We start from the raw sequence: 27,315 nt of genomic DNA, 5'->3' as shown, positions 1-27,315 counted from the left end.
TCAAACAACCTAATAAAATATGATGCGTTTTAAATGATGGGAATTGTGGGTGGGCTCACACTGATTGTATAATCCACAATGTGATATTGCAGAACAAGTCAGCGAGTTGAAGAATACTGCAGTTGTTGACAATCGCTTGTGAAATAACTCACCGTACGGCCCGCTCACATCACCACTGCTCACACTGCCCGAGCTCCTCGTAGGAATAGCTGTCCGCTGCCAGTTTGAACTCTTCTGATAGGATGGAGACGTGAGTATCTGGGTAAACGCCACCAGTGCATTTAACTCTAAAGGCTGGAGTTTATGTAACATTTTAGGATTTTTTTTACAAATGGATACTACTCACAGAGTGTCAAAGTGAGCTTACGGACTCTTCTCTGAACACACGCTCTGCCTCCTTCCAAGAAAACCTCATGAGTATTTGACGCTTTGTGTTTCTATGTGTGTGAGAGTGTGTGTTTGCTGATGTGGAGGAAATAGCTGAATGTGATCAATCTCTTTCTCTGAAGTGTCCATGTATTTGTCCTTCACACTTTCAAAGTAGAGTAGAGTGCTTTTCCGTATTTGTATCTGAACTAAATTGCATTTGAAAGCGCATTTATAGTATTTTTCTAAGATGGTGGTAAGGGATCAGAAGCGAATGGTTTTTGGTATAAGCAATGTAAAGGAGAAAATTGTTTTAAAACATTTGTTGTTTATGATTTGTACACCTTTCTAAATTCTGTAAAGGGATGTTGAATCGGATCACAAGAGCAAAGTTAAAATAATACTAAAATGGAAGCGATTTATTCGTTCAAGTCCTGGGTTTCAGTAAAGTATTTTTATGCAAAATAAAGAAGGGCTTTTATTATGAGCTCAAAAAATTTCTGTTCTGCAGAAAAGCTCAATTTGTGCAGAAAATATTTATGCTCTGGAGTTTAAATTTGGCTTGATTTAGGTTTAATCTGCTGAAATTTACATTCAAAATATGCAATGATTTATACATTTTGATTCAACAAATTAGCAGCCTTAATCAGGTTTGTCAGTAAAGTAGAATTTTTTGCAGTGCATTGGTTAAAAGAGCCACTCTGCTAAAATTTGCACAAAATGGGTTTTCATTAAATATCAGTGTTAATTCTCTTAATGACTGAGACTTATTTGGCACCTTTATGTATGATGAGAGGACAATGAATTTGACTAATAAAATTTACATATCGGAGATGGAAAGCTGAGGGAATGAATGTGCAATACTGTGTTTATATTGTGTGAATGCGAGTGAGAGCATGTTTCAGTGTGACTCTTGAGATCCATTTCCTCATGCTCCTGTTAAAAAGAGACTTGTACTTCATATTGTGTTTATAGTTAACTTTATTTTATCTTTGTTTTAATCATCTGTTAAAATGTAAAATACAAAAGAAAAATATGACCCATGTGTTTTTTTCCCCACAGCAACTTTCACTATGGTTCTTTTTAAATTGTATGTGGTTCTTTTTCCACAGTATTCTAAAATAAAAACATCTTTCATAGTGACTCTTCATCATACAGTAACAACATCATACAGTACATACCTCATATAAAGAAATACATCGATATGCAGTGGGGACCAAAAATAAAATATGGGGATTACAATCTAATTTAAATCGGAGAATACAGTATAACATTTTGAAAACAGAAAATTACAACTTATTAAACGTTATTACACAAATGAAGGAATATTTCAAATTTGTAAAGCCGTCAGATGTTTTTGCTCAAGATATTCTTTGGATCATCGCAAATCATGCTGGAGAACATGAACAGCAGGAGATAATGACAGTAACATCTAAATTAGGAAAACAGAAACATCTGGATCTCTTGCTACAGACATGTACAGTAGATTAATGGTGAAGCCATTGATGTGAAATCAAACCAGATGATCTTGAAATTGTGAACAGCTGAATGGTTTCAGATATCTACCCTGTAAATGCCACTTAATTAATGTAATTAACATATAGAAGAGCACCAGTCAACATCCAAATCCTTTATTTGAGCAGTGGAAAGAATTCCTTAGATTTCCAAATACTTGCAGTACTCCAACTCTGCAACAATGTCACGTCTGTTTGGCACATTTTAAGCACTTTTCCTCGTCAAAGATGGTTTTTATAATTCTGAGTGTGGATTTTACCATATGCACACTCTAAGATCATATCCATGCATATGCACATTTTATAAATGAGGTCCCAGTTCTTTTACTAGATCAGGTTCGTTCTTCTTCAACAGTCTGCAGAATTCTGCTTTTGCATTATCTCCTCCAGACTCAAGAGCATTCAACAAGAGTCTCATTTTCTTCTGTTGTGTTTCTGCAACATGGATCTTTATTTCATGAGTAATGATTTTTTTGCTCTTTAAACTGTCAGCAGTCGCCATCACTGATGAAACTCTCTGTATGAGTTTATCTCCATGTGTGTTCACAAATTCAGTTTCTAACTGAAACAAAATATGATTTAAGGTAGTCTTCAGAAGAGAGTACAGTATGTGTAAAACACAATTACAAGAATAAACGTAATTAAAATGTTACAATCAGACCTGGGATCCTTCTGTGTGCAGGAGGTTCCACACCATTACTTGGTGCTATTAACAATAAAAATTATAAAATTAAAAACAGACATTTGAGATTACTGAGAAATCTGACAAACATTTTAAAGTCATTAAAATCTTTTGACGTCTCATTCCTTGCAGGGAAAGAACCACTATCTTTCCAGCTTTAGGCCAAAGCAACACACACCATACAGATGAACAATGTCACATGTTTGGACTATTCATGCATATAAACCTGTTAAAAAAAAAAAAAAAAATTCACCAACAGTTTTTGAATATAACAATTATTCTAGTTACGCAAGTTGTATTTTGTTTATTTACTGTGATCACTCTAATTGAGATCCTCATTGTTTTGTGCCTTACAAATACAAACAACAACAACAACAAAAAAACGTAATTATATATCTAAAGAAATATTGCATTTCTCCCTTAAATTGCTTTAGCATAGTTAGCTAAGGCTACATTTTTGTTAATCGTGTAGCTGTTTTGAAGAATAATGCTACACTTTAAAAATGGCCTCCACAACACAGTGGCCAAGTTCATAGTAATGGTTTCTCACAGATAAGTGTCTGTAGATAAACTTAAATCTCTCCCAAACTCTCTCAGTTCTCTTACTCCTTCAACAGACTTTCATGAGTACCTGTAAGAAGGATTCGCCATCTGGGCCACACTTCCTTCCCATCTTCAGTTTTGTCCAAAACACCCAATCTGACCTCCTTGATGTTGACATCCAGAAACACTTCAAATGTGGGATGATAGTTTGGACCAAAATTATCAAGTTGAAATATCTCACTCTGCAAAAGAGAACACCAATATGAAGATAACATTATAAAGTGGTTAGTGGAAATTGATGCAAATATATATTTTATATGTGCAAATGTTTTAAATATATTCAATTCAAATGTTTTTATTGTGTTACCATTGGTTGCACATCACAGTTCTCTGGCTGACAACACAGACTGTATTTTCTGTCAGTAAAAAGACAACATTTTGAACTTGTCTCTATGTATGACTTATTGTGGTGCAAACGCTGGACCTTGAGGAAAAGGGGGTGGGAGTGGGGGGCAAAATAAAAAAGGGTTTTTTATGTCAACATCTCACTATACAAAAGCAATAATAATGTACATATACAAATATGCTTAATGTGTGTTAGGGGAGCTTTGAAAGTTACAGGTTTTTATTTGATAATACTCAGAAAGCACATTGGAAACAAAACAAAAACAAAGGAAAAATACATTTAGACAGCAGTACCTCAGTTACGGGAACATTCCCCGGATGCAAGTGGACATTAAGTATTTTCTGTTCCTGTTCAACAGTTACTGGTCGAAGAAAGTGCAAAACCTGGCCATCAATGGGGAAGCCAAATATTGTTTTAATCCAGGTGAGCCCAAAACGGCTGAGATCTCTGATGTTAATGATCACATGAGTTTCTGTCACTTTGAGTGGCTGTATTATATCTACATTACCGCCAGTGAAATGTGCTACAGCCAAACCGTCCTCATTTTCCTCTACAAAATTTAAGAATTTTGTTATCTGGTAGAATAAAGGTATTGTTTTTCTAATTATACTGTGACTAACATTTCTAATCATTAAGAACTCTCATTACACTCCTTAATGATTATTTACATACATATTAGGGCTGCACGATAATGGTTAAACTGATAATCACAATTATTTTGATTTAAAATTATAATCACGATTATTAATAATGATTATTCTATCCTGCTGGGGAAAAAACTGCTAAAACCAGCCTAAAAAAACCCCTCTAAAACTGGTCTCCCAGCTTGGTCAAACTGGTTTTAGCTGGTTGTTCCAGCTGGTCTCCCAGCCTGACCAGCTAAGGAAGTGGTCAAAACCCCTCTAAAACCAGCCTTCTGACCAGCTTTGACCAGCAAAGATTGGGTTGGATGACCAACTAAAAGCAGTCAACCAGCTTAGGCTGGTTTTAGTTTTTTTTTTCATTCAGCAGAGAAATCCAATAACATTTCATGTGTCCTTTAACCAACCTCCACTGACTATACACTCACTGACTTCATTTAACCAACTATGATAATATGAAACTCATGGTTTTGGTTAGTGTTTTGTCATCTGTATTCACATTACATTTTCTAAGTTACAATTTGTTCACAAATGGGAAAAGCCCCTCAGATGGCACAGTAAATTTGCTTTACCGCAGTAAAGACAGTTTGCGGTTTGATATTAAGATTTCTTTTGGCGATAAATACGCAGTGCGCTGTCATAGACATGCAAATAAAACCGAATATCATTCTCCATGATTTGTGAATTCAGGTGATGCTGTCCTTCGGGCCAAAATCTGGGTGTTTTTTTTCGTAGCGACTCTTAATTTTATAATGCCTATAGCTCCAAAAGTTGGACACTTAGAGAAATGAAACCGGTGTCATCTTCACCAGCTTGATCTGTGAATGTTTTCATAGCAAAGCTCTTGTCCGTAAACCCCTTGGTAAGTCCGCCAGTAAGGAATGTGAAAGAAAGGCGTTCTTCATGTTTAACGTCTATTACCAATAAACACGCAGACTGCTGGAATACAAAAACATTGTTTTGGGTCGAGCTCGATTTGTGAAAACTTTCACAATAACATTTTATCGCATGGCCGTGTTTCTCTTTGCTCTGTCCCCCGTTTTTTGTATAATATTGTCATACGGTTAATTGCTGTTCCAGTGAATAACGGTTTCCAATTCATTAGGTAAATTAGCTTATACACACATATACACGTACATTTTGTTTGACAATAAAGTTTTGGTTGTTGTGGCTTTGCTTGAGTACTTAGCTTCAATATTCAGATTTGCCAAAGTTTCATAGTTTATCTTTTGTCAGTTTACCCTTTCTTGATCCCTTAACTATTCTGATCTTAAAAATTTGGTCAGTTAACCATTCCCTGATTCATTTACATCACTATTTCGATTCGTGAAAATGTTTCACAGTGCAGTTATGGTCCGATAACTGTTTCACAGAGTTAGTAACATCACTATTCTGACTTAAAATTGTGAATATGAATGGGAATATACTTCAGAGTTATTTTACTCATAAGAATTTCTAGGGGTGTCCTTAATTGTGGCCAATGTGTATTAAATGCGCAAAATTAAAATATAAAATAATCATAGTAATAACAATAGTAATTGTAGCCTACTAAGTCCTAAGTGAAGTCTAGTACTGGTCGCTAATACAACGGATTAAGTTTAGACGTGTGCCCTTGCGTCCTCACATAATACAAACAGAGTTCAGTAATGTTACTATTATCTAGCAAATTTATTATCCTCCATATATCATACAGCAATATCTTAACTCATAATACATGTAACCAATACAACAAACCGAATTCCTCACCACCTAAGGCAAGACACAAAAGCACATTCGAAAACTGTTTGCTTCCCCTAATCAGCAACACCTGTGTCTGGGTTTCATCTGAGTTAAATGATCTACCCGGGCTGACCTGAGATCAGCTAGGCCACAAAACACGTACAGCCCCCTAGTGGCACAGGACAAAACTACATACAATATTACAAAATGAATATGGCTCATACAATAATAATTAAATCTACAGCAATATATGCACGTATATATATCAAATCATTATATGCATATAAAGGCATTATAAGAAGCTTTTTTTTTTATTTAAAATTAAATTGTATTACAGAAGCTTAGAAAAATATTTACAAAACATAACGACATAATGGGTATGGTGTTCCGCCAGAACACCGGCAGAACTTTGACACTTCACAGAAGAATAGCGACTCTTTATGGCCACGACAAATCAGAAAAATGTGCAAAAATCAAAATGTAGAAGAAGAAGAAGATCAATTGCCAGTACACTTTTTTTTAAATCATTTCATTACATAGGATTCAGACTGCAAGTTTGTAAAGAGACAAAAGCGCAGCAAGAAGCTTCTAAATGTATCACATTTAACTTCTACTCACCGTCAGGAACCTCCATCTATATACGCGGTTTTACTCAACGAGAATTTTCAGGAAGTTCGAAAAATTACGTTAGAACATCTTCCACAGTATCAGTTCGGCCTGCAGCAAGGCGAAAATAACTGCTGTTATCGTACGGTATATATAAGGTATTGTTGATCGTTATCATATTGCGGAAGTGTTCTATAAACAAAATCACGACAGGAAATAAAATATAAAATAATTGTATTGGTTTTATTAATGATAATAATGGTATGCTTTTTTCAATACTCTAATGCATTGAAGCACATTTCTGATACTTAAGAAAAATCATGCTTGTGTAAATTATGATGACATAAAAAGTCGAAACTGTGGCATACTAGGTAATAATTAATAGATGACAAAGATGCACAAGATTATTTCCTCCAGCAGAGGACAGCACAGTCCACTTTCCGAATAAACTAGGTACAAAAATAAAGTTTTGTTGTGGGCTTGGTGTTAAAATTAAAACCAACAGAGAAGATGAAATCATTCATTTGAAACCACTCTACACCACACGTCTGCCTGACAATCATATTTTTAATATCAACTAACATAATTTATGATATGTAATCATAATCTTTTTCAACTATTTTATCACTTTTATGTTTTGTTGCCTGTCATAGAATTTGAATAGGATTTGAGGGGGGCCATATGTAATATTTTAAGAATCATCTGTTTAAAAAATATATATTTTTCGAGTCCTAATATGAATACTGGGAGAATATTTTGACGAACAATGGGTTGACCTCACACAGGTTTTAATGTTTTAAACAGTTGATTTCAGTGAGTGTGGAACAACATATTCCAAAGTTTAACCCTAATCCAACCAACCCCAGTATCTTTGCTTATGAAAGACAGAAAACAACTGAAATTCTGTGCATCGGACGCACTACTTTCATTATGTAGCACAGGCACTGACGCTAATATTTAATCAGAATTTAAAGACTTAAACTACGTCATCGGACTTCCCAGCCTGTCGGCGGCGCTCCCGATATTACAATAATCCAATTCCCCGTAAATGTCCCTCTAAACTCTTTTTGTCCGGTTGCTCCTTAATGTAATAAACGCGTATTACACATACAGAATGTTGCCCCAGATTTGAAGGAGTGGTTAGCTGCCCACATGGGGTGGGGCGTCAGAGAAGAGGTGTTCTCACTGCATTAAAAGGTTATGTCGTAAAGCAGAATGTCGTAAACCAGGTGCGGAGAGGGGGTAACCGAGGGGGGAGAGGGGCTCAATTCGCGAGGCAGCGTTCAGAACAGTGCAAAAATCATGGCGGATGGCCCCAGGTGCCAGCGCAGGAAACAGACACAGCCACGACGCAACAACGGTGAGTCCCACAGCTAAAACAAGATCGCGCACACAATAACCGAAAGGCGGAAAAGTTGTTTTAAAATTCATCCCGTTGTTTTTTTCTTCCCATTTTGGACTAGTTTAATGACTTAAGTTGTGTACTATGGGAACGGGCTGGGCTGTCCCAGTGTGCTGCACCGTTATACCTGAGCCTGTCCGGACCGTTATACGGAAGGACGCACGTTTCGTTCTGTTCGATTCAAGACACAATTCAATATTTCAGAATTTGCTTGATCAAAAACTTGTAGAGTGAATCAAATAGTGTTACACTCACTCAAAACTAGAGTACAGACAACACTAAAGCATAAACTTAATTTTGCATTCAAATGACGTCTCTAGTGGGATTCTTGACAGTTGTTGGTGCCATAACTCCGTCACAATTCTCTCACAAATCTAATAAAACACTTAAAAGTACAGTTCATCCCCAAAATTCTTTTATCATTTAACATGTTTTTTTAAACCTGTGTCTAGGAAATGTTCAGCAGAATGACAGTCTCAGTAACCATTTACTTCCATTGCAAAATATGCAATGAAAGTAAATGGTGACTATAAGGCAGTAGTATAATTGAGTATTTTAATTTATTGGAGGGGGGGGGGGGGTGAATATACCTTTAAGAGCGTCCAGTCCTTAATCCTATAGCGAGCCTTCTTTAGCTGAATGTTAGTTCTAGATTTTAGTTTAGTTTAATTATTAACAAACAATGCTTTGCGATATTATTAAAAGTTTTCTAATTAAATATATAACTAGCTTTTACCATTTCCCCATAAGACCAAGAAATGTTATCCAATCTTACATCAGATTTATTAAAGTAACGTTAAGAGAGCATATTGCTTTCGTCCACTTCTTATCTGAACATCCACGTCCAACACTGAATAGATGCTGCTGATTTCTGGTTTGACGTTGCTTTCTCTTTAAATAACCTTTCCGGTAATCCGGTAATATAGTCGGCCGTGCAGTTATGAGCACCGTGCTACCTTTTCCTGTGCGTGCGTGCGTGCGTGTGACAACGAGCGCGGATCCGCTCGCGACGTAACACGCTCAGGAGCCGTCAACGTGTTTACCTGAACGGTGAGGAGACAGCGGAGCGAGCCAATGTCCTCCTTTACCGTTCATCACCCTCCTCGCGTGTCCAGAGCCGTGATTGCCCAGACGGTGGAAGGGAGTCGGTGTGTGAAACGCTATCTGCCCGAGCGAAGCGCGAGAGAGGCGCCCAGCGCACGCTACGGCAAATGGCAACTTCTGCAGGTAACGTTAACGTTAGAGAGAGAAGATGGTGTTTGATTACAGACGTGCTTGTCGTCCCGATCGCTCACAGTGATAACCGATTACCTTTTATTTGGCTTTCATCTACTACTGAGTGATATTTCGCTGTACGCTCGTTGCTAGAACGCAGGTTGTTTTGTTTTTGTTTTTATTTCCGCGCAGGAGTCCAGTTTCAGCTGCCGTAAAGTGGTTGGGAACGAAAAATATAGCGCATGAGGTGGTTGTTGGTGGTGCTTTTCGTCGTATTACTGGTCAGAAGTCAAACAGGTCATTTTTTCCGTAAGGTAACGTTATTTGTGTAATGGCGGTGTGGACCGTTATTTGCTGCAGTGAGGGCGGGGCTGCTGCTCTCGTGTGTCGGAGACGAGCCAGGTAGGATAGGTGACGAAACACCTACATAGGTGCCTTCACTGGCGTTTTTTAGTAAGTGTGCTATTTTAACATAGCATAAACACCTGATTTAAGCTGTTTTATGGAGATTAATCTTTTAAAGCACACGTTCTTTGTACGGAAACAAAGGTAGGATTCAGGTCTAGAGAGGCGCTGATTCACTCTGCCCGTCGTTACCGAGTGAATTCTCACAGTTTTGTCTCTGTTAAACATGTTGTGGTCTGTTTCGGATGTTTCGTGTGATATGGCTTTGTTATTAAATATTATAAGAATACACAGCAAACCGGGTGTTTTTTTTATTTTAATTTTTTTGGCGCGGACGGATGTATTGTGTGATGAACGGCTGGTGTGACGTAAGCACTAGGAGCGGTGATGCTGCCGTGACTTTTATTTTCATTTCTCGTGCTTGACATGTTCCAGAGACCTAGGGCGTTACAGCACGGAAATGAGGTCACACGGTCCTTTCGAGACTCGTTTTCATTGGTTCAGTTGCTCAGCCTCGTGTTTGTAAGAGAATTGTCAGCACAAGTACTGTGGCATCAGTGTCATGTATGTTTATGTATTTATTATCACTCCTGTATATGTCTGTATATGTATAAGTGTGTATTTTGCAGTTTACACTTTCATGCACATCTCAAGTGAGGTACAGAAAGTAAAAATGGCATACAGATAGGTAGTTTCTTTTTTGTAACTGTGGTATTTTTACAGGAAGACATTAAGGTTATGTTTTAAAAGGGGTCACATTGGGTTTTTTCCCTTCCTCATTCTTCCTGACCCTCAGTCAACCTTTGACCTTTAAAGCCACACGTTAACATTTATCATTTCTGTCGGGTCAGGATGATTCTCTTGTTTTAAGAATTCACTGTGTGTTTTATATGTTTTATACTATGTGTGTGTGTGTGTGTGTGTGTGTATATATTGTTGTGTGTGTATATATATATATATATTATATATATATATATATACCTTATATATAATACAGTGGGGAAAATAATTATTTGATCCCACTTACAAAGAAATGAAGGGTCTGTAATTTTTATGGTAGGTTTATTTTAACAGATAGAGACATAATACCAACCAAAAATTCCAGAAAAAAAAACACATTATATAAAGTTTAGAGATTGATTTGCATTTCAGTGAGTGAAATAAGTATTTGATCCCCTACCAACCAGCAATAATTCTAGCTGCCACAGATTGGTTATGTGCCCTTGTGGAACACAGATTAGTCCTTTCACTTTAAGAAGTTACTCCTAATGTCAGCTGGTTAGGTGTATAAGACACCTGTCCACACAATCTGTATCTTCCATTCCAACCTCTCCCACCACCATGGGCAAGACCAAAGAGCTGTCAAGACTGTAGATCTGCACAAGGCTTGAATGGGCTACTAGACCATCAGTCAGAAGCTTGGGGAGAAGAAGACAACTGTTGGTGCGATTATTTGGAATTGGAAGAAATACAAAACAACCAGCAATCGGCCTCAGTCCTGAGCTCTGTGCAAGATCTTGCCTCATGGAATAAGAATGATCATGAGAAAGGTGAAGGATCAGCCCCGGACTACACAGGAGGAGCTTGTTAATGACATTAAGGGCAGTTGGGACTACAGTCACCAAACAAACCACTGGTAACACATTACACCGCAATGACTGAAATCCTGCAACAGTGAGTTTAGAGATTGATTTGCATTTCAGTGAGTGAAATAAGTATTTGATCCCCTACCAACCAGCAATAATTCTAGCTGCCACAGATTGGTTATGTGCTCATGTGGAACACAGATTAGTCCTGTCACTTTAAGAAGTTACTCCTAATGTCAGCTTGTTAGGTGTATAAGACACCTGTCCACACAATCTGTATCTTCCATTCCAACCTCTCCCACCACCATGGGCAAGACCAAAGAGCTGTCAAGACTGTAGATCTGCACAAGGCTTGAATGGGCTACTAGACCATCAGTCAAAGCTTGGGGAGAAGAAGACAACTGTTGGTGCGATTATTTGGAATTGGAAGAAATACAAAAACAACCAGCAATCGGCCTCAGTCCTGAGCTCTGTGCAAGATCTTGCCTCATGGAATAAGAATGATCATGAGAAAGGTGAAGGATCAGCCCCGGACTACACAGGAGGAGCTTGTTAATGACCTTAAGGCAGTTGGGACCACAGTCACCAAACAAACCACTGGTAACACACTACACCGCAATGGACTGAAATCCTGCAGCGCCCTCTCAAGAAGGCACATGTACAGGCCCATTTAAAGTTTGCCAAAGAACATCTAAATGATTCAGAGAAGACTTGGGAGAAAGTCTTGGTCAGATGAGACCAAAACTGAGCTATTTGGCATTAACTCAACTCGCCGTGTTTGGAGGGAGAGAGATGCTGACTATGACCCCAAGAACACCATCCCTACAGTCAAGCACACAGGTGGAAACATTATGCTTTACAGCTGTTTTTCTGCTAAGGGTACAGGACAACTTCACCGCATTAAAGGGCAAATGGACGGGGCCATGTACTGTAAAATCTTGAACGAGAACCTCCTTTCCTCAGCCAGAACACTGAAGATGGGTCATGGATGGGTCTTCCAGCATGACAATGACCTGAAACATACTGCCAAGGCAACAAAGGAGTGGCTCAAGAAGAAGCATGTTAAGGTCATGGAGTGGCCTAGCCAATCTCCAGACCTCAATCCTATAGAAAATCTGTGGAGGGAGCTGAAACTTTGAGTTGCCAAACAACAGCCAAGAAACCATAAGGATTTAGAGAGGATCTGTAGAGGAGTGGATCAAAATCCTTCCTGAGATGTGTGCAAACCTGGTGACCAACTACAAAAAACATCTTACCTCTGTGCTTGCCAACAAGGGTTTTCTGCACCAAGTACTAAGTCATGTTTTGGTTGGGGATCAAATAATTATTTCACTCACTGAAATGCAAAGCAATTTATAACCTTTATATAATGTGTTTTTTCTGGATTTTTTGGTTGGTATTCTGCTATACGTTAAATTAAACCTACCATAAAGCAGGCAAACTTACAAAATCAGCAGGGGATCAAATAAATATTTTCCCCACTGTGTGTGTGTGTGTGTGTGTGTGAGTATATATATATATATATATATATATATATATATATATACATATGTATATATATATATATGTGTGTGTGTGTGTGTGTGTGTGTGTCTGTAAATGTATATTTCATATAATTAATATATATTTAACACACACCCATATATATATACATATATATATATACATATATATATATACATATAGATATATAATATATATATATATACATATATATATATATATAACATACATATATCTATATCATACATATATATATAATATATACACATACATATACATATATATACTATACATATATATAAATACATATACATATACATATATATATATACATATAGATATACATACATATACATATATATACATATGGCTATATATATATATATAATATATATATATATATATAGATATATATATATATTCTTGCCTGGTAATAACTGGTCTAAACTTTATTACACTTGTATAACTATACATTAATTATACATGTACATACATAGATGTAATATATATATATATATATATTTACATTTAGCTGATGCTTTTATCCAAAGTGACTTACAAATGAGGACAATGGAAGCAATCAAAATTTACAAAAGCACAATGATACACTAGTGCTATAACAAGTCTCAGTTAGCTTAACGCAAGTTTTTTTTGTTGTTGTTGTTGTTTATAATTCTGTAATAAAAAGAAAACCGATAGAATAGAAAAAGAATAGAGCAAGTTAGTGTTAGAGGCCTTTTTTTGTTTTTGTTATTTTTATAATAAATAAAAAGAAAACAAACAGATAGAATGCAAAAAGATTAAAGAAGCTAGTGTTATTTTTTTTTATTTTTTTTTTAAGAAAACAAGCAGTTAGTAAATGAATAGAGTGCAAGTCTAAAAGAGGCAAGTTTTTTTTAAGGAATATAATTAAAATAGAGAGTGCTAGAGTTAGAGGGTCAAATAAAGATGGAAGAGAAGCATAGCTTATAATATATATATTAGGGCCCTATGATTTCCGTGATGCAGAAAACGTGGACGGAATCGCGGAATCCAGTCATAAAAACGGAATTCATAGTTTAACACGGAATGTCACAGAATTTGTCAAATTTTGAATGAATTAATCAAAAGTAGGTCATTACACTTAGATCAAATCGTGATATGGACTAATATCTGTAACTATTAAGCCGCAAAAGTCGATTTAAATATGAATCCTGCATGTTCTGCGTGTCTCTGGTAATGAATGGTGCAGACGCGCGGTTCCATTTACTACACACATACTGAAGCGCGCGTGACGCTCGCGGTGATTTCAGCATCACTTCATGAGCATTTGACCGCTTGACTTGAGTAATACTAGCCTCATATCACATACACAGAACTGTAAAGGTATTCACGGTAACCCATCAAAATAAAAGTCTGGTTTGAATTGAAGTCTATTTTTCAGTAGAATGTACAGCTCTCAAGAATCTACTACTACTAAAATAGGCTATGAAACAAAAATTTTTTAAGGAATAATCACAACATTTCTTCCATGTTTTAATTTTAAAATTAAATCCCCTTTATTTGCCAAAAAATAAAGTTTACTTAATTTTCAATAATTAAAAGATAAATGAAATGAATGTTTTATGCCTTCATTTGATAAACAGAAAAATGTAAATACACAACACAGAATTTCTGAGAAAAAAAAAAAAAAAAAAAATCACAAGGGTACTTTACTACTACTAATAAAAAAAAGGGTTAAATTAAGTTGTTTTATGCATTCAAATAATTACACATGCTAAAACACAGAATCTGGTAACAAAAAATATGGTGAGAAAAAAATTAAACATTTCATAGGGCCCTAAAACATGTAATTTTTGTTAAACTTTTATTAAATTGATGCGAAAATGTATACATTTCATGGTTTTAATTAATAAACTTTAATTTAACTATTAAAAAGGAGTCGAGAAAAATTGAAAAAACTGAATCCAGAAAAATTTAAACGGAAAAACAGAATTTAGGAAAAAATAAAACGGATTTAATAGGGCCCTAATAATATATATATATATATATATATATATGCTTATATGTCTCAGCATATAAGAAGCATATATATTTATACACAATGTAAGATAATATATAATAGTTTTTTGTGTGCATTTCTCACAGATTTATTGTCAGATATTTTATCATTAGCAACGCAACAAAATAATCTGAAATAGTTTTATATTAATTTTATGTCTGATAAAATGTTTCTGATAAAGTAGAATACCTTATGTGTTTACAGGGTGAGGTGAATTAAATCCAAACAATCCAAAAAAGCTCTAAATGTCAATTTACCTTTATAACAATCAAGTATATTGTAATGCATGAGTTAATGTGTGTTGTAAAGGTATGGTGGGTGAATGCATGTATGCATGTGACAAGCAAAGACAAAACGAACACCTGTAGCACTGAGCTCTTCTGTTGATAGAAAAGGGATACGGAGGGCATTAAAGAGCTTTTCACATTTCACTCTGTGTTTGTGGGGGGGCTTGTGACTGCTGAGCATCTCTTTTTGCATGCTAATCTCTCCCGGCGGTTTGCCACCTCTTTGTACCGCGGGGGGAAGTTTCTCAGGGTAAAGGGGAGGGCTTTTCTCTTTCTTTTTTTAGGGTGGGGGAGGGTTGGGAGGGACTTGTGTTTGTGTGATAGAACGAAGCAGTCATATGTTGGTGAATGAGTTTACATGGATGAGAGAAAGAAAATGCACCGGTAGACGGTACAGTGTTTAATTGGTCTCACGTGGCTTATATAGTGTGCATACCTGAGGACTCTTATTAACCAAAAGAGCCGGTGACCACTGCTCCCAAGTTACTCTAAATTGATTATGTCCCAGCATACACACACACACTACATTTCATGCCATAGACATGTGACTGTCGTCTATCCTTCTCTTTTCTCTACTGTACACAAACACAAATATTAAAATATTTTTATTCAGTTGAGCATGAATTGCAAGATTTTTACTTTTTACATTTTATTTGGTGACTAAATTCACTATAAGAAAAAGAGTAAGCTATTTCACATCATAGATATTTATATTTATTCCATAGGACAATTTACAGAAATCATTATACGAGTATTAGTAGCTTCTTTCTTTATCTGTTTTTTGGGACAGATATATACATAATATTTTACGTAGCTTTTGAAGGATACTAAATTTCTGTACTAAATTTAAAAAAAAAAGTGTTTTATCTTGTATATATATACATATTTATATAAATTCTGAAAGGAGTTAATAAACAATAAGTGTATGCAAACTTATGCACTCAACCATGTATAAACAGATACATATGCTTGTATAAACATTTAAAACAAATCAAGATTATCTGGTATCAGTTGAAAACATACTGTTCGAATGTTAAAGAAATCTCTTATGCACAACAAGGTTGCATTTATCTGATCAAAAATACAGCAAAACAGTAAAATTTTAAAATATCACTGCAATTTGTAATATAATATAATATTTAAAAATTATTAAAAATAAAAATAATTTTCAGCATCATTACTCTAGTCTTAAGTGTCACATGATCCTTCAGTAATCATTCTAATATGCTGATTTGCTGCTCAAGAAACATTCTTTATTCTTTTCAATGCTGAAAACAGTTGTATGACTGAATAGAAAGTTCAAAGAAATTGCCTATATACACAGATATCTTGGGCCATTGTCTTGTATCTTGGTTTAAAACAATAAAAAAAAAAAAAAAAGGATCTCATGTTCTTCTATGCAAACCATGCGCTAAGTTGTTTATTTGTGTTTTCAGTTGCTTATCATTTAGAATATCAGGTGTTTCTATTTTAAACTATTCTCTTGCATGAATTCAGAGTTTGTGTGCGTATGTGTGCATATGGTGGCAGGTGCACTCTATAACAAGCCAAATCACCTCATCCCACGAAATGTCACATGAAATTGAGGTTGCTATGGTGACCTGATTGTGTTGATTGAGTTCACACTGAAACGGTTCTACCTGCCAGCACTGTCTGCTGCTCAGGTGCTGCACTATAAACACACCCAAAAAGACCACACAAGTGTGTGTGTCCTTTACCGTGCACCCAAAAATAATAACTTCTTGTCATCATTTACTCACCCTCATGTCATTCCAAATCCTGTATGACTTCCATTCTGTGGAACACAAAAGGAGATGTTCTGAAGAATGTTCACACTGCTCGTTTCCAAACAGTCAAAAAGTGAAAGTATAAGGAGTCCAGAAACAGTCAGGCTCCAAAAGAGACACAAAAAGCAGTGTATAACTCACGCGCTTCTGATACAGTAGCTTTGTGTGAAGAACAGACAGAAATTTAGCAGTAATGGACAATGTTTTTGTGAATTAAGTACTTCATGAAACTATGAAATTTACCTGTTTTCTTGACCGTGAAACTTCAAGTCGTCTAGGAAGCATCAGTCTTCATTATTTTTTCAGAGACAATAGCTCTTTTCAATGTGACTGGAACAATGAATGAAATTAAATTAGATCACATTTAAATGCATTTCTATCATCTCTGATTATTGTGCACCTGCTAAATAGCTAAATACTGTGATTTCAGCTGTCTACTGAATGGGCCAGATATTCAGCGGTGATCTGAATCAGCTGTAAGAACGTAGAAGGTTTTTGAATGATTTTTCCATCTGTGTGGCAGAAATTCATAGTTTTCAGTTCTGGCATGCACAGGTATGTGAAATGATTTTGTGCAGGTCATTTCAAGGAACAGAAACCTTAAACAGGAACTGTTTTTTTTGCATAATCGGATCACTTCTACATCACTTCCTGTTGACATCCTCTAATTCTGCCAGCAGAAGAAACTGGATAAGCTCCATGGAAACCAAACATGTTTAAGTCTGTGTGTATTAAAAAACACAAATTTGACATGCACATGTGGAAGTATTCTTCATATCCTGCCGTGTGCACAAGCACACACACACACCAGAAATGAGTTTTCCAGTAGCTCATATTCTTGTGCACAATTGAAAGGCATTTTAAAAACCAGTGCTCTTAGATTTAGAGAAATAATCCATATGTCAAAATCTGTGATGACATACTATTGAAAACATTTTTATATTGTCTTTTCATTTACTATTGTGTTTCTGATGATGTCATACAGCAGTTAAAAGCTTTTCTAGGCTGCAGGAAACTTATCTACAATTAGCCGAATATCACTTCCTGTCTTCAGGGCACAGTTTATACCTTGTATTGTATGTGTGCTCATATGTTTCTGTATGTGAGTGTGCGTGTGAGAGTGTGTTTACATGTTTGAACCCTCTGTTATGCCAAAAATCACAGATATTACTGATAAGACACATCACTGCTTGAACAGAACAAACAAGTGTCCTGTTTGCAAACACATGCCCATGTGCACATGTGATTAAACAGCATCAAACATGGCCATTAGTGCAAAAAGAGAAAGGATATCTCTGTTCATTTAGGAACATCTGTGATCCTAAACTAATCAGGTCATTCTCTCTTTCTCTTTATCATGTAGTGAGGAGTCTTAGCAGTGTGCCGGAGGCGACCTCAGATTCAGATGATGAAGACAAACTGCACATTGTAGAGGAGGACAGTATTGCCGACGATCCTGACCAAAAGTCCTCAGTATTTCAGCTCAAAGCAGCACGGCAGCTCTCTGACACATGCACACAGGACGGTGAGTAAAACAATAAGAGATTATTAACTTCATGCATTCAGTGTAATTATTTTGGTTAGTTCTGAGCAGAAACTGTAAAGCTCTGTAATGAACCATGTAAACATTTGTGTAAGAGAGAAAGTTGCAAGAATAAGAGTGACTGTTTGATATATAACATCTTATCACAGTATGGCTTTTGTGGTGCAGAGTCTAATACAGCTGCTGCAATCATCACTAGATACTGTAGGTGAACTGTTCCCCTCATAAGAGTGCGGGATTGAGGCAAGAAGTGCCGTTTCCTCAAAGTTTATTGTAAAAACAATTCTTTGGTTTCACGATCAGAACAAACTAGTAATGTTAACTGGTTACTAGCATTAAAAATACTCTGAAACAATTGAAAAGGATTTACATTTTGTTATGTTCAGCAATTTTTATTTTATTTTTTGGGTTTCATCCCTTGAACTGTTCTAATCCCCATAAACAATGATTAAATAACAGTTGGAGCAAAATTTAAAACAAAAGATAATTTCATAAATCCTATTTTAATAAACTGATTTTATCAGAACCTTGAGGTATTTTTTTTTTTTTTTTTAACAGATGGCAGCCTGGGGCCAGATGCTTTAATACAGGAAATAAGGGTCAAAGGTCAGTTTAGTGCAACACAGTCACAGGACATTATGGCTTTTTAAAATTATTTTTAATTGATTTCTTAGGCTTTTGCCAGTATAAAGGCTGGAATACACTACATTGAAGTTTTGCACAAATTTTTGCCCCAATATGCAGTCTGGGGGATCAATGCTAGAAACAACAGATTTGGGCATTCCAAGTTGACAGATTTCACAAAAATGTGTTGTGTATGATGGGCATAGAGATTTATTAGCTTCAGAATTTTTCATCCGGTCAGAAGATATCAAATGCGTTTGATGTTTTGAGCTAATTTTAGAACACATATTGTTTTCACTTCCCAGAAATGAAGTGCATGTTTCTGCTGAAGTTTGTTGTGCCTTGAATAACTTGAAAGTCCAGTGTTTGTTCCTCAGTCTTTTAGTGTATGATGCCCAGTTTTTCCTCTGTAACTATTTACAAAGTCAGCATGTGCATGTACTATATTCCACCTTAAGACAGGTCATTCAGACACAGAGCAGAAAACAACAGGGAGTTTTAGATGTAACACACAAGTTTTCAGTTTCACTCGAGTTGCTGAGAACTGGGGAAGGCTTGGCTTCTTACTCTACTTAGACCTGCTTGTCATGGAAAGTCTAAGAGCTTGAAATTACTTTAAAAAAGGGAAAAATAGTTGAACTGACATGTCTGTGTGTTAGTGTAGGATGGCTGGATCAGGTGTATATGAGCTCATTCCTCTCTCAGGTCATTATTCATTCGTAATGCATCAGCTGGTCCTTGTGGGCCATACTGGCCCACTTCCCGGTCAAATATAATTACACTGTAGTTTTATAAGACTGCTACATTACCAAAAATTCAGTGTCTGTTTGTAGGTTAATCTGTTTCGATTAAACCCAATGTGTGTTTCACTAAACAAAGATGCAGTCAGGTTGTTTTTTGTATATCAGTACCGGTACATGTATGTTTCAACCCAAAAGGCAAAGGGGTTGGATAGGCAACTGCGAAAAAACATGTTGTGATAATCTTTAATAAATTTTTTAGTTGTCTGTACTCTCTGACTTCAGTTTCTTCCCTAACCAGACAAGTAACCTGACTTGAATATTATATCACCACTGTGGGCAGATTTGGAGAAAAAAAGTGAGAAGCAGATTGCCTCCTTCAACATCTCTAAAGCAACTGGCAGATGTTCTGACACATGACTTTCCTCTGTAGGGCATTCAGTCATTGTATGAATCTATTCTAATAGAGTTGGAAGCTGTATTAAAAGACAAATGGTGGCAAACACCTTAATAAAGAAGTATTGCTTGTTTCCCAGGTGTTCACATTATTTTGACCAACACCTGTATTTCATGCTGGAGAAGCTGAGAAAATTTGCCTGTGTTCTAATTTGCCTGTGTGTGTTTGAAAGAGGAGTGTGTCACTGATGAGGAAGATGGTGCTGATGATGAAGTGGCCGGTGAGGAAAAGCAGACGGAAACAGAGCATATTTACTCAGACGGCCCAGAGGAGCATCAGAGAACACCAGAGCGAGGGGTTCACGATGAGAACGGTAGCCACCAAGTTTTTGTCTCTCCTTTAGCAGCTTTTTTGGCTACAGTGTATTTAATCATGCGTCTGTCTGTCAGGTACTCCTGACGCATTCTCGCAGCTGCACACCTGTCCGCACTGTTCCCGCGGTTACAAGCGTCACACGTCTCTGAAGGATCACATTAAACTACGCCATGAAAAGAGCGAGGACAACTACTGCTGCTCCCTCTGTAGCTACACCTTCACGTACCGCACGCAGCTCGTCCGTCACATGACCGCACACAGACACATCCGGGAGCAGGTACAGCGCTGCACTCACACCTTCACAATGTTCACACCTCTGTGGAGGAAATCACACAGAGCTTTTGTTCACAGTCACATGTTGACTCAAACGCTTTCAAACAATTGCCTCTTCCTGTCTCTCTTTTCTCAGCGGACTATTTCTCAGTCAGGCGGAAACAGAAAGTTCAAGTGTACAGAATGCTCCAAGGCCTTCAAATACAAACATCACCTGAAGGAGCACCTACGCATACACAGCGGTCAGTGAAGTACAGAAATTATTCGGGCAGTGGATGTAACTCTAGTTAACACCTTTGTAATCTCATAATAAAAATTGTGTCATCATTTACTTACCCTCAAGTTGTTCCAAACCTGTATGAATGTCTTTCGTCTTCTCAAAAAAAGATGATATTTTGAAAAATGTTTGTCTCCATTGACTTCCATTGTATTTTTCTATACTACGGAAGTCAGGGGGACCAACAACTGTTTGGTTACCAACAACCTTCTTAATATCTTCTTTTGTGTTCAGCAGAAGAAATAAACAGACAGGTTTGGAACAACTTGAAGTTGAGTAAATTTCCTTAACAAGCTTCTAAAATAACCTTTATTTTTACAAATGTACAAATGTAGACTATGTAAAATTATTATATTTTATTATATTTACAATGTTTTATTATGCAAGTTTGAACAGTATAAAACATCTCCCATTAAGCTGCTTTAATAAATAGCAATAGCACTTTATAATGTATACACTACTGTATAAAAGTTGGAGCTTTGTGAGATTTCTTTTTTTAAAGGTCTCTAATGCTCACCAAGTCTGCTTTTATTTGATCAAAAATATAGTAAAAACAATAAAAAGTGTGAAATATTTGTGCGATTTAAAATAAGTTTTCCATTTTAATATATTTTAAAATAGAAATTATCCCTTTGATGTCAAAGATGAATTTTCAGCAGCCATTACTCCAGTTTTCAGTATCACATGATCCTACAGAAATTATTCTAATATGCTAATTTGGTGCTCAAGAAACATTTCCTATTATTATCAATGTTGAAAATAGTTGAGCTACTTAAATTTTTTTGTGGAAACTGAGATACATTCATTTACTGCAACCTTGCTGATTAAAAGCATTAATTTCTTTAAAAAATCTACTGACCCCAAAAATGTCAACTACATATACTTAGAAGTTATAAGCTTCTTTCTCTCTGTGTTTATCCAGGTGAGAAGCCGTATGAGTGCTCTAATTGTCGGAAGCGTTTCTCACACTCGGGGTCCTACAGCTCTCACATTAGCAGTAAGAAGTGTGCGAGCGTGACCCCTGCGGTCAACGGCCTGCCTCGCATACCTGGAGTGAAAACGGCTCTTACCGTTTCTCACCCTACGCACATCCTTCTAAGGGAGAAGGTGGACATTACCAACAAACCTCTGCAAGAGCAACTCCCCCTGAAACAGATCAAACAGGAGCCTATCGAACAGCAACCCAAACCTGCACCAGCAACGCCCACAGTAGCCGCCACCACTACCAATGGAGTCCCGGCTCCACAAGGCATCATCCAGACATTGGTCCTGCCCACTGTTGGGCTTGTCCACCCAATCAGCATCAACCTAAGTGACTTACAAAATGCGCTGAATGCAGCAATGGATGGTAATGTCATCAGACAGGTGTTGACTAGCACCAATGCAAACGGAACGAGCGCTAAAATCGTAGGTCAGTTGCCGGCGCAGCCGCAGGCGCAAGCTGTCGTAATGCAGCCGCAGCAGGCGCAGCCGCAGGTGATCTCCGCCATCTCTTTGCCAGTTGTGGGACAAGACGGAAATGCCAAAATTATAATCAACTACAACCCCCAGCTGGACTCACAACTCAAGGCAGTAAAAGTGAACACAACACAGCCCACAGGGACGCAAACCGGTATAGCGCAGGCAAATTCTACATCGTCCAATGTCGCACAGCCAAATGTGGTGCAGCTTCAGTCGGTACAGTCCAACTCGACTGAAACACAAACATCAGGGACACCTAAACCTACACAGGTAAACATCATTAAACCAGTCCAAACTGGAAACCTCAGCAAACCGCCGTCTATCATCAAGATAACGCCTGCGCAGGCCGCCAGGTTGGTTCAAGCTCGGGCCGCACAACCAAAGCTCACCCAGCAAACTACACCTCTTGAGAAAAGCGCATATGACACACAGACCCTCTTTTCTACAAAAACCACCCGCCACTACCAACAACAAGAACACCGACAATAAAAAAACAACTCCAGAGAAGACTATAAACACTCCAACAGCAGAGAAGAAGGAGACAACTGAAAATACTGGTTCGATGGAGGATAAATGTGAAAAACAAAACCTGACTGCACCACCCAAAATCATAATCAAAACCGAACCGGCCTCTCCGTCCGAGATCAAGCCCGAAATACAGAGTGAAGATGACAACGAGATGCAAACAGATGAAAATAAAGGAGGGAAACAAACAACAGCGACAACTGAGCCAGTGGCACACAGCGGCTGTAGAGTAACCTGTGGAGATAACTTCCATAACTACGCGGCGTGTCTGCTTTGCGACAGCTCCCCGAGTAAACGTAAGCCTTCAGACTGTCAAGACAGTGACACCAAAGCGTCGCCAACAACTATATCTCTCTCCTCTCTACTGGATAAGGATAAGAGTGGAGCAGCGGAACGCCTCCTTCCTCTTCTGAAGGCCTACAGTCAGAACCGAGATCCTAGCGAGGAGCAGCTGTCTCAGGTGGCCAAGACAGTCAAGTTACCTCTTGAGGCGGTCAGCAAGTGGTACCAGAAGATGCGCTCCAAGAAGATACTGCTCAAGGCTGCAAGCAACCTGAAAAACAATCAAGAGGTAAGTAGTACACATTTTATATAATGGTAAAATAGGGCTGTCGCAATTCTGAATTTTGTCTTTTCTGACAATAAATACTAATCATTGGATAATTAAGTAAAAGCTTAACACAGATACACCTTAAAAAGTCATTTATTTTTATCCAATGTGGATTCATGACTTTCTACTGGTACTATTTAAGAAATATTAATATTTTTAAAGATATTTAAAGTATAATGTCATATAATACAATGGTTAATATAAGTTAATAATAATTGCTATTTTCATATTTTCACTTTTCATGGCATTCCAATATTTGCTTCTATAAATATTTAGATGGCAAAATGCAATTGTATTACAAATATTGTTTTTATAAAGTGCATGTTAAATCACAGATCATTAGATGAAATAATCACAATCAATCAATTATGTAATAATCTTGTCATGCCCAAGACATTTTCTTAAGGTTGTCATTAATGATGCTTTTGAAAATGAATGGGTATTTCCTAAACTTATTAATAATGTCTTGCTTTTTTGACCTAGAAAACTACACCATCTGCTGCACCTGAAGGAATGAACTCCACCCAAGCCACCTGCACTCCCACTCCACCCCCTGATGACACCTCAGCGGACACCCAGAATGGAAGCGCCACTTCACCCGCCTCCCCTCCAGCCGATGTCTCCACTGATGATCTCGTCATTGTCAAGACAGAAGACGTAGAGGAGGAGCTGCAGTGTGAACCGCTGGATCTCTCGCTCCCCAAGTCCAGCTCCGCTCAAGCCAGCACCACCACTAAGCTGCCGGTCTCCACCCAAAAGGAACCGCTCAACCTCACCTGTCTTAAGAAGCAACTGTTGCCAGGCAACACCATCTATGTGACGCAGGCTGGCACGGGTACATTAAACATTGTGACAGCGTCATTGCCAACGCTGGTTGCCATAGCAGAGCCAGGTGGTATTCCGTGCATCGGCACAGCAATATCCGGTAACAAACGCACCATCCTCATCCCTCAGCTCACCTACACCTACACCACCAACCCCAGCGTCAAAACACCCGAAAAATCTTTGACAGACACAAAGGGGACGGTGATACTCAGCAACTGTCCAGTAAGCACAACAAATACACACAAACGTTAGGTTCTGCACTTACCTTTCATGATGACGTCATTCCGGACTCATTCGCTCCATCTTTCTTTCCCTCAGAAGGTGGCGGACACGGCTTCAGACTGTGTGTCAGAGGACCAGAATGATGAAGATTCACCTCTAATGAAGAAGAAAAGGAAGACTGTCGGTGGCCTGTACGCCTGCGATCTGTGTGACAAAATCTTCCAGAAGAGCAGCTCACTGCTGCGACACAAGTATGAACACACAGGTATGGAAAAACGCTTGTATATGACACGATTTACATAAATTGGACACTTAAAAATTTATTCATGTTAGATAATATTAGAAACTAAAATATACCTGTAACTCACCTGGTGGTGCCTGCAAAGCCAAAGTGTTGGGATGGATTTCCAAAGAAAACACATGCTGATATTTAAAAAAAAAAAAAATGTATAGGTAATGTAAAAATAATGAAAAAGTAAAATAAAGTTTAAGATAAACCAGAGGAGTTATTTAATTAATCAGGAGAGGGACAGCCCCTCAAATAACAAACAATAAATCAATATTATTAGCAATATTATTATTAATATTATTTTAAAAAAAAAGAAGAAGAAGAAGAAAAATAAATAAATAGAATAAATAAAAAAGGAGAGGGACAGGACCTCAGATAACATAACAAAAACAAATCAAACAGTTAGCTGTTCCTTAGGGAAAAAAAGATGACAAAACCTTGCCTGCCTCTCAGTCCAAACACAAAGAAACAGAAAAACAATAACCAGCTCCATACAAAGCTCTCCATAATCAACATATTTCAGGCATTCTCAATAACACATTCTATGTAGCATCTGGGTTATGAGAAGAGTGAGTCTTTAGAAGCTTTCATCCTGTTCTGGTCACACCAGTGTCACTATAGCAAGCAACACCTGTTTGCAATTAAGGTAGGAAGAAAAACATGAAACATATGGTGCAATAGCACCACCTCCTGGTTACACATAACATTTGATTGCAAATGCAACCAGGTAAGATACTTGCCAGGGATATAAACCAGGAGTCTGTGAACATGTAAAACATAAAAAAACAATTTCATAACTTTTTTTACAATTTTATAATCTTTGAATGAATAATATGATGAACTTGGGAAAATATATAGATATAATTGATAAATATACAAATTAGTTTTCCACTAATAGCATAAGGGTTTAACTCATGCTAGTAAGAATTTAATTAAATTATTTTTTTTTCAACTCTACAGTAAATATAACTATACCTTTCCGTTTATTTTACAATTAAGTTGTATTACAATAGTAATATATTATTTTATATTGTATCTTATCATATCTTATAACGTTTGAAACATCTGATCTAATGCAGTGGCATTCATACATTTTAAAGTGTCCCAAAATGTGTGCCTGCCCCTGTACCTGTTATATGCTAACCTCATCGTATTGCATCATCACCATTTCAGGTAAGCGACCTCACGAGTGCGGCATCTGTAATAAAGCTTTCAAACACAAGCACCACCTGATCGAGCACACGCGACTACACTCCGGAGAGAAGCCCTACCAGTGTGACAAGTGCGGGAAACGCTTCTCTCACTCGGGCTCTTATTCTCAGCACATGAACCACAGGTACTCCTACTGCAAGAGAGACACGCATGAGCTGCCAGAGCAGGTCAGCACCTCCACTCCTCCCTCTCAGCTCGACTCGGACGAGAGAGAGAGCGACGGAGAGGAGGAAGAGGATTTATCCGCTCTGGACATGAGCGATATCAGAGTGGTGCGAGTAGGAGAGGATTACGAGGATGATGAGGAGAGCGGCGGAGAGGAAGAGCAGGACAGAGGACACGAGGATCAAGAGACAGAGGAAGGAGGAATGGTGATGGAAGTGGAGCTCGGAGATACTGACACTTTGGAGGAGGAAACCATAGAAACGGAGGATGCTATGGAGACAGAGGAGTCAAAGGAGGAGGACGCAGTTCTCACAAATAATAAAGAAAACACAGAGATGGCAACCGAGGACTGAAGAATGAACACTCTTTTTACAGTCACTCATGTGAGTGAATGAAAGAGGTGACGAGCTCTTCATCGTAAGCTTACAGTCGTCAGTTGCAGTGGAAACTGTCTCAGCTCTTTACTGTGTTTAAAACCCAGGTGTGCCTGATTTACAAAACAATATTTCCTTTTTTTTTCTTTTTTAAGAAGGAGAAACAGACACTCCAACTCAACTAGACTTTGTAGGACTTCAAAGTTTCAGTTGTTTGGCTTTGTTCCGTTACTGAACCGCCCCTGGTATCTCAATTTATCAGTGTTCACGTGTTTTTGTTGCTCTGTACAGTCAGATTTCTATACCTTTATATTTGCCAATGAAGTTTACGAAAATCAGTATTTTAAAGTTTTGAGAAACAAAACTAAATTCTGCACTGCAGGTATAACTGGTTTACTTACGGGGGTGATTCTCATGAAAACTGTCAAGAAGGGTCATGTTTCACTTGAAAAATCAAAAGAAAAAACATTAAGAAATTATATTTTGCATGAAGACAATGAAGCCTATTTTTAAGACCATCACAATTTTTTTTAAAGAATACTTTAAAAACAGTTGTAAATATACACTGATTTTAATTTATACCATAAAGTTTAATTCATGCTGATTTTAATTTAAAAGGGGAAAAAAAACTTTTTTGGTGTCCAGACAGAATGTTTTTCACTACTGGATTACAGTATTTTAATAACATTACATTAATGAA

The 27,315-nt window shown here is 37.3% G+C and overlaps 2 protein-coding genes across 7 annotated transcripts; one reads left to right on the top strand and one right to left on the bottom strand.

Moving 5' to 3' along the window:
- Positions 1 to 1,902: 1,902 nt before the first annotated feature.
- On the bottom strand, positions 1,903 to 4,272 carry si:ch211-195h23.3 (uncharacterized protein LOC100170660 homolog). Of its 6 annotated transcripts, none has more exons than XM_042718840.1 (5): positions 3,805 to 4,272; positions 3,473 to 3,589; positions 3,194 to 3,347; positions 2,542 to 2,586; positions 1,903 to 2,438 (listed from the first exon to the last, which is right to left on the bottom strand). In XM_042718840.1, the coding sequence occupies exons 1-5, from the start codon at positions 4,141 to 4,143 to the stop codon at positions 2,182 to 2,184; spliced, it is 912 nt and encodes a 303-aa protein (XP_042574774.1). In that variant the 5' UTR covers positions 4,144 to 4,272; the 3' UTR covers positions 1,903 to 2,181. The 6 variants fall into 6 exon arrangements, 4 of the variants coding, with proteins under 4 accessions (XP_042574774.1, XP_042574776.1, XP_042574778.1 ...); XM_042718842.1 differs by having other exon boundaries at positions 2,302 to 2,442; XM_042718844.1 differs by having other exon boundaries at positions 2,303 to 2,788.
- Positions 4,273 to 7,707: 3,435 nt separating this feature from the next.
- Positions 7,708 to 26,757, top strand: LOC109072759 (zinc finger E-box-binding homeobox 1-like). The gene is given in 11 exon segments (XM_042718839.1): positions 7,708 to 7,837; positions 18,067 to 18,228; positions 18,805 to 18,852; positions 20,240 to 20,380; positions 20,457 to 20,659; positions 20,792 to 20,897; positions 21,855 to 22,831; positions 22,833 to 23,489; positions 24,012 to 24,575; positions 24,672 to 24,840; positions 26,038 to 26,757. Coding segments are annotated over 11 exon segments (3,642 nt in total). The 5' UTR covers positions 7,708 to 7,779; the 3' UTR covers positions 26,595 to 26,757.
- Positions 26,758 to 27,315: the final 558 nt, after the last annotated feature.

Source organism: Cyprinus carpio, chromosome B2 (assembly GCF_018340385.1).
Source record: "Cyprinus carpio isolate SPL01 chromosome B2, ASM1834038v1, whole genome shotgun sequence".
NCBI classification, from domain to species: Eukaryota; Metazoa; Chordata; class Actinopteri; order Cypriniformes; family Cyprinidae; genus Cyprinus; species Cyprinus carpio.
Note: the sequence above shows the minus strand (reverse complement) of the source record. Positions and strands in the feature narration are given on the sequence as shown.

Coding starts and splice junctions, on each gene's coding strand:
- si:ch211-195h23.3 (XM_042718840.1), bottom strand. CDS start 4,143: ATGATTAGAAATGTTAGTCACAGTATAATTAGAAAAACAATACCTTTA. Junction 2,587..3,193: donor ATGGCGAATCCTTCTTACAG/GTACTCATGAAA, acceptor TATTGTTAATAG/CACCAAGTAATGGTGTGGAA. Junction 2,439..2,541: donor TGCACACAGAAGGATCCCAG/GTCTGATTGTAA, acceptor TGTTTCAGTTAG/AAACTGAATTTGTGAACACA.